General features: G+C 37.8%; 1 protein-coding gene across 1 annotated transcript; it reads right to left on the minus strand.

Annotated features, from left to right (window-relative positions):
• Positions 1-451: 451 nt before the first annotated feature.
• Positions 452-7,737, minus strand: LOC129265881 (speedy protein A-like). Its single transcript, XM_054903796.2, has 6 exons — positions 7,296-7,737; positions 5,147-5,205; positions 3,819-3,904; positions 3,042-3,213; positions 881-1,193; positions 452-580 (listed from the first exon to the last, which is right to left on the minus strand). Exons 1-6 carry the CDS (start codon positions 7,573-7,575, stop codon positions 525-527), a joined length of 966 nt encoding a protein of 321 aa, XP_054759771.2. The 5' UTR covers positions 7,576-7,737; the 3' UTR covers positions 452-524.
• Positions 7,738-13,949: the final 6,212 nt, after the last annotated feature.

Consider the following 13,949-nt stretch of genomic DNA (forward strand, 5'->3'; position numbering starts at 1 on the left):
GTTGAAATTCAGATACCCTTTGCCAAATGAGTTTTTGGCATCCTTTCTTCGAATTGTTTTTGCTCACTCATGCGTGAATGAGGAATAATCTAAGTAATACCAGATGAAAGAGGAGATTCTAAGCTTTGCATTGGTAGGTAATTTGTCTATTTTATTTATGATTAAGATATGATAAATCATCGCTAAATCTCGGTTTCGTTTTTTCTGGGACGCACTGTATAATATAGTTAAGTGGGTTATCCCCCACCCTTTCCAATTTCTTACAAGCTGCTAGATGTTAATCATTAAAATTTGTAATTTTAAAAATCTTACACCAATTTTGAAACCTCTTATAGGTGATGGATGTGAATGCTTAATTGGTTATCAAGCAAAAAACTCTTCGTCAAATATACCTATTTTCAGGGTGGACTTCCCCTTTCAAGTGACAAATATTTGACCACTTTTTTGGGGGAGCAAGTATAGGTCTACAAGATAATTTTACCTGTACACCCATTACTGGCATTGATTATTTGATGTAAACCATATCACTCATCTCTGGCTGCCCAGATGGACGCTTCCTCAAAGTTGAAGTCCCCATGACCTGAAATTAACAGATAGATTGTGAAAAACACTTGTTTTATTAATTATTGAAAAACAGACATTGTGAGGATAATGGGTTTTCATGTGAAAATGTAAACAATTTAAGAATGATAATGTCCCATCTTCATTGTGCAACTTCTGCTGATGCAGTTTAACATGACTGATGATCCAATATAGCCATATTTAGGTCATTCATGACATCATGAGTAATTTTACAAAGGGTTATGAAAACTGGTACACAACCATGGACTAACAACAAAGTTAGCATCTGAGGAATGTTTCCACAAAGAATGAAATGTACCTTTCATAGGAAGCTCTTCCAACTTAGGATACGATGAGCTGTCCATTTCCTCAATGCTTCCTGCTGAATCAGTAGAGCTATCTGTGCATGATGATAGGTAGAGAAAGCCACTATCTGGACTATGATGAATTTCAATGTCAAAGGCAAATCCCCCTGCTTTCTCACATGCTCTGCAGTGAACAGGTGTTGCATCAGGTCCCATAGGAATGGCCTCTTCATCATCGTCATAGTCTGGGTATTTCCTGACAGCTCCGGCATGGTGCGGCATTCGTTCACGTTTCCAGATGATATGGTCTGGGACCAAGCTCATAACCTACATTGAAACATAAAAGATGGTTAATGGTCTGGTGGCTCAATGTGTTCATAAAACTACCATTTCATGAACATCCCTTCTGATGAAACCTTCTGCCTTCTAATGTAATACTTGGGATATTAGAATGGAAAATGGTAAAGATATTTTGATGAAATTCCCAGTGTTATGCTTGTTTTATTTTTTCTCTTTTTATTAAAATCATCATTTCTCCCAATCATGCGAACTTGACTCAATCCCAACAGATTTGGTTAAGAAATGTGCCACAGTATTGGCCCGTCATTACTAGAATAGAAAATCCAAGTCTTAGTTTGGGAGTTGTCCCACAGGTCTGTATAAAAGCTGTCATCCATCCGACGCTGAAAAAAATCAGGCTTAGATCAAGAGTGTCTGAAAAATTACCACCCAATATCAAACAGTAAACTGCTGGATAGAGTTGTTTTCTCACAGTTAACATATTTACAAGAGAATGAGTAATTTGACCCATGTCAATTTGCCTACAAGCTTGGTCATAGTGTAGAAACACTACAAGTCAACTTAGTATCTTTCGTGAAATGGATAATGGTAACATTACAGCTCTTATTATGCTTGATATGAGTTCAGCATATGATACAGTAGATCACACCATCCTAATTGAAAGGCTGAACTCATTAGGTATCAAGGGGACTGCCCTTCTTGCTTGGTTCATGTCCTATCTATCAGAACGATCTCAATATGTCAGAATCGGTAGTTCTATCTCAGGTTCAATTACTCTAAGGTTTGGTGTACCCCAGGGCTCTGTAGGAGGTCCACTGCTCTATATGCAACCGATCAACAAGATATTTCGTAAACATGGCATTAAATACCATTGTTATTCTGATGACATACAACTCTATTTGTCCATGTTTTGATTTTCTCCCATTTAGATTTCTCAAACTCATTGTTTTGTAGCCTCCCACAAAAAGGTTAGACAAAACTTCAACATCTACAAAACTCTGCTGCCTGTCTCCTAACCTACAAAAAAAATATGACTCCATCTATCCAATCCTCCAGTCCTTAAATTGGCTGCCTTTTAAAAAAAAGAATCACCTTCAAAATTCTTCTAATTCTACATCATTTAGTTTATTCTCTCTCCCCCACATATCTGCGCAGCTCTATCTCAAAATATCAGCCTTCACGTAGTCTCCGCTCATCATCCGATGCTCTATTGCTCCAGACACCCAGAACAAAGCACAAATGAGGGGACCATGCATTCTCTGTTATAGGACCAAAGCTATGGAATCAACTGCCTATCCAATTACGCCAAATTTCATCAACAGAAACATTCCCAACTGAAAACTTATTTGTTCCTCTCCCATTAACAGTTTAGTGTGTTTTATTCAGAATTCATACTTCAAAATTCTATTCATTTTTTTCTATTGCTTATGTGTATGTTTATTGATCTTGATTTGGAGCGCCCTGAGCACCGAAAGGTGAACCTGTATGCTATATAAGTAGCCACCATTATTATTTTTCTGGAGTTGACTTGACCTTTGAATCCGAGGCCATGGGATGCAATAGCCCTGGATGCCCTGTTAGCTTTCCTCAATGCTCCTCTTATACTCCTTTTTTTATTCTTCCCATTTGTGTTGTAATATAGGCATATGCTTGCCCCAAAAGTATAAAAGAATAAGGCCTGTTGATTGCTATACAAATTGGTATTAGTTATTCAGAGCATTTGTCCCAAGATGAATATTAAGTCAGTAAAGGGCTAGATACAGAAACTGAAATTGAGATGGAAGAAAATTTTCGACGTAGAAGTGGTAATAAATATCTATGTATAATAATCTGGTCTGCAAAAATTTATTTTAATTTAAAATGCATCATTTATACCTCTTCACAACACTTTCTACTGACTGCAGCCCTGTACTGGATAGTCCTTAGGAGTCTGTCTCTCTTGCGCAGAAAGCCAGTATAAGTGTTTCTCCAGTTCCTTCCCAATGCCCAAGGGAAGATATTGTACTTGTCATCCTCTTCATCTTCTTCCATATCACTTGCTAAATACCTGAAGGATTATGCATGAACAGGTACACTGTTACTCCCATAAATGATTCAAAGGATACTTGAAGATCAGATATAGAACTACATGTATCTTGAGTGATGTTGAATCCCTGAAATCATGAACAGTTTGTGGAAGATTGACCCATTCTGCCATGATGCTACATGAATACTCTGTATTTTTAGATTGTTGCAGATTTTTAGCTATTCACTGTAAATTATGAATAAGACAAAATTATTTGTTCAACATTTTTCCCTAAATAATTCCTAGTTTGGGGATAATTTAGCACCAGTGTGAGATAATTGTGTTCCACATTTGCAGTTATTACTTCATAATGATGTTCATACATGTGTATGTGTATTTGACTATGATACTTGGCTGTAACCAATCAATATGCCACAACCTTTCCAAATTGCCTGGTTTCCTTTATTCAATACACAGAAATAAATGGAAAGTGTATATTTTGTTTTTACACAATTTGTGTTATGATGTACTTGTTGAATGAGAATCACACTTTACTGATTATTTTAATTTTAAAAGAAATTTGCCACCATAACAATTTGATTTTTGTCATACTCATGTAAGTCTTTTTTTTCAAATGGCATACTTACAGTGCTACGAAGAAATTCATTCTTGTGTACTGCTTGATAGTGTACTGAGCCCTTTTGAAATATGCAAAGACCATGGCCAAAAGATACTAAAATGAAAAATGACAAAAAGAAGTGAAACAAAGCTGATTTACTTGGGAATACAACACTGCTGGGAAGCTGGGGTAACACTCTCATTAACTTCTATAGCATCTGGGTTTTTTTTTTCAGGATAGTGATAGCACATTGATGCAATTAACACTATGAAATGGGATATTGTTCCCAACTTTTTTCCATAATCTTGGATTTGGACAGGAAATCCCTTGACAGATCATTCACTAATAGGAAAGATTGATTTTCCTACATTTGCTGATCTAGATATTCATTCACCTGTTTTAACAAGAAATAAGATTTGCATTTGTCAAATGTATTTTGCATAGAATTCTCCAATAAAACAGACAACAAAATGCTTTACATGAATTATATCCAGTCCAAAGTACTACAGACAAGACCCTAATATTCATTGCTGTGTGACATAAAATATGTTAAGATCTACTGTAGATTTCCAGCTGACCACATGGTAAATTTAAACTACCGGTACACTTCTGTAACGCCTGGGTCCCATTGCACAAAATTGTGAATTCTATGGTAAGTCCCTTCTTAGCACAATTTCAGTACCAGAAGCTCATGTCGGGAACTTGAGACCATAAATCATGTTAAGTTTTATGAAATTGGACCAAAATTCTAACTCTAAATAAAGATGCACATTTTGCAAAGGGCTTTTTTATATTTAATTATCAGGCAATCAGGCTGTTTTTTTTAAATCAATCTTATATCTATTATGCCAGTAACCCTCCCCCCCTTAAGGCATTAGGAGCGAAAATTTGCAAAATATGTCTATGTCCGAACTTTGCATAGTTGGCATGGAATTTATTTCTGTCACACATGCACAGAATGTCCCCTTAGATGCCATCTTGTTCAAAGTGGGTGTCATCTACTACTACTTTTAGTTTGACTAACCTATGCCAACTTGGGAGATATATAAACGAATGACAAAAAGACTAGGAAAATATACATATTTACATGTAACTGCAAGTGATAGATTTAGAAGTTTAGTGTGCTGAGAATTCATGAAAGCCATGGATCAAAATAGGTTTACATCTCCTTTAGATATGAAATGAAGTTATTTTTAATTTTTGAAGTCCAGTAGAAGAGACTAGTTTACATTTAGATGTGAATTCATATACCAGCACATGTTATAGATCTAGGTTCATATTAAGACCTCTACAAGGTCCAGGAGCATGCAGAATCAAGTTGATTTAGATCTACTAGTTTTGAGGGTTTTTTTTTACCTTGTCAGCAGTTTTTGCACAACAGTCCATCCACAGGAAGTCTTGGATAAGATCATCATCTGAAAGAGTGAGAGAAGGTTAAAGAGACAAATAGATCTAGAGCTAGAAGTATACATGTACCGTATATCACCAACACAGCTTGCCCCGGGGATGTAGCCACAAAGCCCAAACACATTGTGTTCAGGCTGCTGCAATAAACAGAGACAGATGTTTGACTGGAATGTTCCTTACTTTCAAAATTAACAAGAGTAGATCTAGAGGTCAACAGTTTTCCAAATTACCGGTAATGGAAAAGTTGGGAGCCATGACCAAGGGCTGCAGAACCAGAAAGAGGGGGGGGGCGGGGGGCTTCAGCCCCCACTTTTTTCCAAAACCAGCGTGTACAAAAACACAGAAATTACCATCTGATTGTGATTTTTTGTGTGGTCAACGCTTGGGTCAACCTCCCCCCCCCCCCCCCCACTTTCAAAACCGTTCAGCGGCCCCTTAGAGTGAGGCTGAGAGTTTTTCAAACTAACATTTTTCATTAGTATGGCAAGTTACCCTAAGTCTGCGCAGTCCCCCTTGTCTGCGCATACGCGTATCTGCGTGATTCTAGTAAAAGAATATACGCAATAAGCACGAACTTTACACATGCAATACATAGACAGGTATTCATAAAAAATCTGACTCAAAATGGTGGAAAAATAATGAATTTAGGGCATTTCATGTGACGGCCTCAAAATGCAGCCTTTCTCATCAATCGTGTGCAAAGTGAATGAGTGCGCAGACATGGGGTACTATTTATTTTTCAATCTGAAAATGACTGCCCGAGGTTTTTTCAAGAAAATCCTATATTTTCTTTCATTTTTTAATGAGAAATTTAATACTCTAAATAATATAAGGAACATTTTTAATTGAAAAATTTTGTGAAATAAGAAAAAATTCATGTTAAATCTTAACTCAAATTGTTGGGTGCGCAGACTTGGGGCCCACCATCATACTACGGTACGGGGGGGGGGGGTCTAATGTCCGGACTGTCACTGTCTAAGCACTAAGTTAAAGATATTCCGATGTCCACTTAACATTTAAAAACATAGGCCCATATTCTGAAGTCGGGTTTAACTTAAACTCAGGTTTAAAGTTGTGGTTTAAGTATGGACAGCCAATTGTTACATAAATCACTAACAGTAGGGATATCATATTTCAGCTCATTTGGCTCTCAAATAATTCATAATTGTCTAGGAAATATATATAGATTATTGTCTTCACCATCGATGAATCAAGAAAGAGCACAGCAAACATAAGAAACGTACAACTTAACAAAAAAATTGATACTTTTGGCTGTCCATACTTAAACCACAACTTTAAACCTGAGTTTAACTTAAACCCGACTTCAGAATACGGGCCATAGCCTCTGGGGTCTAATCTTTTGCTATGGATTTTCTCAAAATAATAAATATTTGTGCTATGTAAATAGATCTAGATCTAGCCTACATCTTTCAATCGATAAATGAAATATTGGCATAGATCTAGGTACCGGTAGGGAAAGATCAAACGTTAATTCTCGTTAGATTGAGACTTTAGACTTGTCTTACTTAAGAAATGTAAGATGATCTCTTGAAAATAAGTCAGATCTAGATATAGACTAGTCTAGATCCTAATTAAAAGTTAACACTAAAGACAAAGTTTACTAAGGTAAAGTTAAGTAACAGAACAGATAGATCTAGGCCCTATAAAATTTTGGTTTACCGTGTAATTTAAACGGTTTAGGTTCTATAGACTCAAGATATCTAACGTACGTTAGATCTAGAAAGTCTAGATTAGACAAATCTAAAATTAACTAGGCCTAATAGTGTTCTAAATCTAACTCTAAGTAAGGCTTAACGTTAGACCTTTTTTGAGAAAATCCAGAGCAAAAGCGTTAATTCTTACTACTGTAGGCCTAGCCGTAGGCCTAACGTCAATTTTGAGTGACAAATCTATAACTTGGATCTAGGCCTAGTCTTACTCTTAGTCTTACTCTTAGACTAACAGTCTAACGTTATAGATTGAGACTGGGAGGAGTGGAACTGAGGCTGACTCAGTCTCAGACTGAGATTGAGTCTCACTCAATCTGTCTGACTCTGAGTCTGAGTGAGACTGACTGAGACCGAATCTGATTGCTCACCAAAAAGTCGGAAAAATGCTGTTATTTCCTCCGATGTAACGACCATTTTCTGTGGTTGCTTTCTTCTGAAGAAGGAACTGAATTGTGCAGATGTGGACATTTCATGTTCATTTTCGGCTGTAGTAAATTTATTATAGAATGTTCCTTTGTCTGGTTGTGCCAAAGTTGTCGAGGCTGAGCCGGAGGCCGATTTGCCAGTTCCAGTTCCGCGAACAGACAACATTTTCGCCGTTTTCTGCAGAATTCCAGGCAATTTAATCGGCTGTTGAGTGCCTTTCATGTTCCAGCTTAGGCCTGAACAAGACTGTTCTATTTAATACCTCAGTTCGGTTCCTGTGTATCTAGTAATAAAGCCTTTTCCCCCCTTTTTTTGCAATGAATCAGTCTAGCTCGGTATGGCAATGGGATCTCGAAGGATGGCAGACGGGGAAGTTGCGGGGCATGCATGGATCGGAGCCAATACACCCGAGCAGCAGTCAAGAAGCAGCTAGTTTCCAAGTTAGCGCAGCTAGCTCAGCTGATCGATCATGACGTCAGTGCAGTGTGAGCATGCGCGCATGTGTATCGCGTATATTATGACATGCGCACTGGATTATTATGTGCACAAAACCAATGTCATCGCGTATGCATCATCAATGGATAGCACTTCTTTATTACGTCATAAATTTGTAGTGTTTACACAAAATTGGTTTCGCGCCTTTATGAAGGAATGATGGTTCGAAGTTTCGATCCCATCTTAATTGGCTCTAGCGCTGGATACATACCGGTAGTCAATTCAGGCCAAGAAACCCCGGGACAGAAACGAAAGTTTCTTCGGTGTTTACTCCAAGCGAAAACTCGGTTGAACATGCTCCCAACAAACACTAGGCCTAAAAAGACAATTGTTTTGTTGCCCTCATAAGCCCCTGCACATCGGAAAGTTGGTTCGGTCGGCTACACGTTACAGTGTGGATGACAATGGTTCCCTTTTTAAGTGAAAACCTTTTTTGCACAGTTTTAGTACAGATGTGGGTCGTGCCCAGCCCCCCCCCCCCCCCAAAAAAAAAAAAAAAAACCAACAACAACAGATCTTTGATCATAAAATAAGGAAGAGAAACAGAAAGAAACCGTGGTGAGATGATTTTTTTTCTTCTGAAAATTATGTCAAAATCTAAAATTATAGATTTTCATTTGAAAAGGTCACATTTTGTTCACTGCCACCGCTCGTTAGTGATTTTTAAAGAAATTTTGTCACACATATTACCATACATGTATGTTGTGTCCCTCATGTTATGGCTCATTTGGCCACTGCTTTTTTGTCAATTTTGTTTGAGAATAAAATTAATAAACAATTTTAGAGCACCGACATTATTCATTCTGCCCTGCACCCCCTCAAAAAAATGTGTAGTTATAACGTGATGTGTCTGCACATTTTGGTAACAACTTGATTTGACGGTTATAATGGAGTAACTTATTGTTAATATGGTAGGGCCTATTGGGTTAGGGACAAAGTCAGGGTTAGTATAATGTCTGTACATGTGCGGAAATCCCAGGGGGACGTGTCCCCCCTACGCAAAATAGAAGGGGGACACAATGTCAAATGTCCCCCCTACTATTGTTGGTCTTTTATGATGGTAAGAAATATACATCATTCAAAATCGAAATAAAACATCATTTTGGGACGAGATGACCTTACTTTGGGGATGATAACTTTTTTTTTTTTTTTTTTTTTTTTGCTTGCTTGTCTTTATTTTCATCGAAATGACCTGAAGGGGTGATAACCTTTTTTTTTCTTTTCTTTTGTTTTGATTGTCAAATTTTCCAGCCCCTCGTCCCCCCTACCTTTTGGGAGAGATTTCCGCCCCTGTGTCTGTGTGGGGTGATTTGCCACTACGTCCAATGCCATTTCTTCCAATGACCATGCCATATAATGCTGTCTGGTCCAACACCATTTTGTTCAATATCCATTTCGTCCGATAGCCACTTCGTCTAGCTTTTTTTAAGAGTAATTTCGTCCAATAGTCAGTTTCTCTTAGACCCATTTCGTCCAATGGCCACTTCCTCGATCTAAGCATGCTCTAAGAGCCATTTCGTCTAAATCCCACTTCATTTACTAGACACTTCTTTCAATAGCCAGTTCGTCTAACTTCTTTATTTTGGTCCAATACCCACTTGTTCCAATAAATGACAGTTGGTCCGATATCCGCTTGGTCCAATACCCGCTTGGCCCAACTGACAGTTCGCCAAATTGGTCTAATACCCGTTACTGGGGGCAGGCGCTGATCCAGGGGGTGAATGGGTCCCCCATCTAAGAGCCATTTCGTCCAATAGACACTTCTTACAAGGCCATTTCGTCCAATAGCCAGTTCGTCTAACTTCATTGTCAGTTGGTCAAATTGTCATTTTGTTCCAATACCCACTAGGTCCAATTGACAGTTCGGCCAATATCCAATAGGTCTAATACCCGTTACTGGGGGCAGGCGCTGATCCAGGGGTTGAATGGGTCCCCCATCTAAGAGCCATTTCGTCCAATTGACACTTCTTACAATAGCCATTTCGTCCACTAGCTAGTTCGTCTCATAACCAGTTGTTCTAATGTCCATTTTATTTTCATTCATTTCGCCCATTTAACACTAATTTTAGTCCAATGAGACCTAATGGTAAATGGCTATTGGACCAACTGGTTATAGACGAAATGATGAGTGGATGAAATGGTAATTAGACCATGTGGAAAGTGGTCGAACTGTCTATTGGACCAAGTGGGTATTGCACCAACTGTCAATTGGACCAAGTGGGTATTGGAACAAAATGGCAATTTTATCGTCTGGCAATGAAGTTAGACGCACTGGCTATTGGACGAATTTGATATTGTAAGAAGAGGCTATTGGACGAGATGGATGGCTCTTAGACTATTGGCTATTGGACGAAATGGCTATTGAATGAAATAATATTGGACTAAACAGCATTAGACGACATGGTTATTGGACAAAATGGTATTGGACGTAGTTGGTATCAGACCATGTGGATCTCAGACCAACTACTGATTAGACAAAATTAATGGAAAACCAAATGGGTTGAGCCGATGTGGTTTTACAAAATATAGAGACCAATGAAGTTCCTAGTGTCGATGAAAGGTATTTTGTATTTTACTTAATGCATTGAAAGAGCACAGACAACTGAGCGAATAATCCCAGAAGTTACCAAAATATGCCGTCAATGTCCTGCACATTTTGGTAGATTTATCAAACTGTGCCTTGTCATCTTTTCGGCTACTTTAACATCTTTTTATAACACCTCCCCTCTCTCTTTCTCTATTTTCATTGATGTCTGTTTCATGAATTTAATCACAATTACAATATCAATTTTTTTTTCATTTGATTTGATTTCATATGGGAAACTTGCTACCTATTATATCCTTTCCTTTTAAGTATATTTTGTCATTAAAGTTTGGTATATAAACAATAACAATTTGGCTGTAATATTTTTACTCACGATTTAAGTTTACATAGCTTTTGTTTTCTGTTAAATAACGACGTGAATATTATTATTTAAAAGAAACATAATTGCCTAAATGAATAATGCGAGTGCAAAACGCGAGCCGACATTTTCACTATACACTGACTTGAAAAAGGGTCATTTTAGGCCGGGGCCGCTACAACTTGCATTGTCCAATTTGGGAGGGATTTTTCCCATGAAAAATTTCCATAATCGGCTGCTGGAAGGGCTTTGAAAGCTGTTTTTTAATTCCCTCTTTTTTTTCTTTTTTTTTTGGGGGGGGTAGTCCCATAGGCGGCGGAAGCGGGGGGGGGGACGGGGGGACGTGCCCCCCCCTAAATTTTAGGTGGGGGACGGTCCCCCCTAAATTTTTTGTTGATAACCTTTTTTTTTTTTTTTTTTTTTTTTGCTTGTCAATGTTTTTTCTTGCGTCCCCCCTAAAATTTTTTGTTGATAACCTTGTTTTGTTTTTTTTTCTTGTCAAAAAATTGTTGTGGTCCCCCCTATAATTTTTGGCTTCCGCCGCCAATGGGTAGTCCTAAAGATTTATGTTTATGTACATGTTAGCTTTATTTTTACAAGATATGATTGTTTCGTAAGGAATTAAATATGATGCATGCGCTAAGCGCGAGCTAAATTTGTAAAATTACTTTAGGAATTCATGAACAGGATGTTGTCTCACTAATCCGAGCGCGAAGCACAAACTGAAAATCCACTCTAAAAATGAAATGTAAAATCGACATTTGATGCCCATGAATGTCAATCCCGGGGGTGGGTTTATATTTTATCACCCCACCCCAATATTTCAGGTGGGGGGATGGCCTGTGTTATCATCCCCCATTAAGTTCGAACATCATATTTTAACACAATGAATCATTTTGACAAGTATGATCATAATACTAATATTAGTTATATATTATTATTATCATCATCATCATAGTGATAATAATGATTATCATCGTGATGGTATAGCGATTCCCATAAAAAGGGACTCATTCATGGGTATCAATCACGGGATGGGGGTGAGGGTGGGAGATATATCTCCATATTTCAGGCGGGGGAATGGCGTGTGTTATCAATGGTAACATTGGTTGTCGTATATATACGCATGATGATCTTTTTTCTCTAGCTCTCTGAATTTACTTATGTTGTTATTGAATGAAACCATTCCTTTCAGATATATATATTTTTTTTAAAATCCAGGATCCCATGGCCGTGCGAAGCGGTGGGGGCAGTTACCCCCCCCCCCCCAAAAAAAAAAAGAATAACATTTTTTACTGAAAATATTCACAAAATTAACCCCGAGTGTGCACGAAATCCTTCAATTTCACTTTAGGAAATGCAAAAGTGCCCCAATGGCAAGATCGGTCACTTCGCTCCATCGTTTTCAAGTTTCATTGAAAATGTGTACGCATCCCTCTCGGAAAAATATCTGCTTATATGACCATGGTCATCCCCCAAATATATGAACACAAATCGACACCCATGAATTTTGGAAGGTTGGATTTACCACTTTAAATTGTTCGATCCAACACTTTTGTTGGATTCAGCTTTATGCAAATTTTGGAAAAGGTTGTCACTCCTCCGACCTTTCAGGGGCCCGTTTCATAAAGGACTTGCAACTGTTGTAACTTTGCCATTATGGCAACTGCCATGGTAACATTGATTTTGATTGGCTGCTGAGCCCTGTTACCATGGTATTTGCCATTATGGCAAAGTTACAACAGTTGCAAGTCCTTTATGAAACGGGCCCCAGATGTTGATTAAACATTCCATTTTTAGAGTGTTATTGATATTCAGACCTGAAAACTGAAGAATTTAGGCACTTAATAAATCACAGTCAGTATCCTTGCTTAACTGAATACCTAATGCCGTAATGCGAGTCCGAGTCCCGAGCTGAAAGTTTATTTCGGCCTACATGTATACAGAACCTAACCCGAAAATGAGCGTTTTACATTATGCACTGTTAATTTTGACATTATGAAGAGGATACGTTTCTCAGTAAATGAAAAAAATTATATACGAGCTCAATGCGCGAGCGTACATTTTTTTACCTAAGAACTTAACGCACTCTTTGGTAATCATGTAGAGAAGCCTTTCTAACAATCAACGCGAGCGTGATATATATACGAACTGAATTTTTCATATACTGAGATTTAATAAGGGACATTTCAGGAACTGTTTCTTGGGGTCATCAAGAGGACACTAATTATATCACTAATCACAAGTAATGCGAGCGCGAGCTTATTTTTTATATTCAGACATAAAAACTGAACTTTCAAACAACTTGAGAAAAGTTCTGGTGAAGGGCTGGCTTGATGAAAATCCGTCAATTAAGAATAACCGAGTTATGAATTAAAAAATATTAGATTAAATAAAAAGATAAATAGATAATGAATTAATAAATAATTAAAGATATAAATAAATAAATAACTGATGCCCAAGCGTCCAAATGGGGGAAGGGGAAGGTTGGGGCTACAAGCCCCCCCCCCAAAAAAAAAGTTCCACGACCGAAAGGAAAATAAAGAGGGATAGTGACAGAAGATATGTTAAAACTTAAAAGCTTTCACAAAATGAGTTTCAATTTTAAAAGTTAAAATTTTGGCTCGATTTATAAATCCCCTGTGCGACATATTTACCCCTTAATCGTTTTTTTTTCTTACTCATATACGCCAATCGACGCCAATATGCATTATGATTTAAGTGTCCTTCATTTTGTCCGAATATAGTCACCAAATTGTAAATTTTAGATTCCTGATCTCATCTTTCAAACAGTCTTAACTTTGTTATTCATACTGATCCTATTATTTTCTAATTTATCTAATTAATGTCCACTCCTACATACACAGATGTTCCAGTACATGTTCGTTAATCCGGAGGTGTTTGTTAATTTCGAAAACGAAATCCTCCTGTAGCCATGGTAGCGCCGCCCCTGATAGTCCTAATATAGCCAATTTGACCCAAAATTTTAACTGCACAAAGTCTTACAAAATATTGTTCAGAGGTTTAAAGCTGAATTAAGCCACCCCCTCCCCCTCTTCCATGGACACTATGCCACCGGAGAACCAAACTTATTTCCATTTGAGCTGTGAACTGCTGATTATGTGGAGTGCTAATCCATTTAACAAGTCATGACCGCCGCCGATTCGAGCGCACGTGAAAGTTCGGCTGGTTGATATT

The sequence above is a fragment of the Lytechinus pictus genome, chromosome 7 (assembly GCF_037042905.1).
Source record: "Lytechinus pictus isolate F3 Inbred chromosome 7, Lp3.0, whole genome shotgun sequence".
In the NCBI taxonomy this organism is placed as follows: domain Eukaryota; kingdom Metazoa; phylum Echinodermata; class Echinoidea; order Temnopleuroida; family Toxopneustidae; genus Lytechinus; species Lytechinus pictus.

Bases quoted from the DNA above. Each gene is read 5' to 3' on its own strand.
- LOC129265881 (XM_054903796.2), bottom strand. From the start codon at position 7,575: ATGAAAGGCACTCAACAGCCGATTAAATTGCCTGGAATTCTGCAGAAA. The intron at 3,905-5,146 runs GTAAAAAAAAAC...TTTTCATTTTAG, and splicing joins GTGCAAAAACTGCTGACAAG to TATCTTTTGGCCATGGTCTT. The intron at 1,194-3,041 runs GTATAAATGATG...GTTTCAATGTAG, and splicing joins GTAGAAAGTGTTGTGAAGAG to GTTATGAGCTTGGTCCCAGA.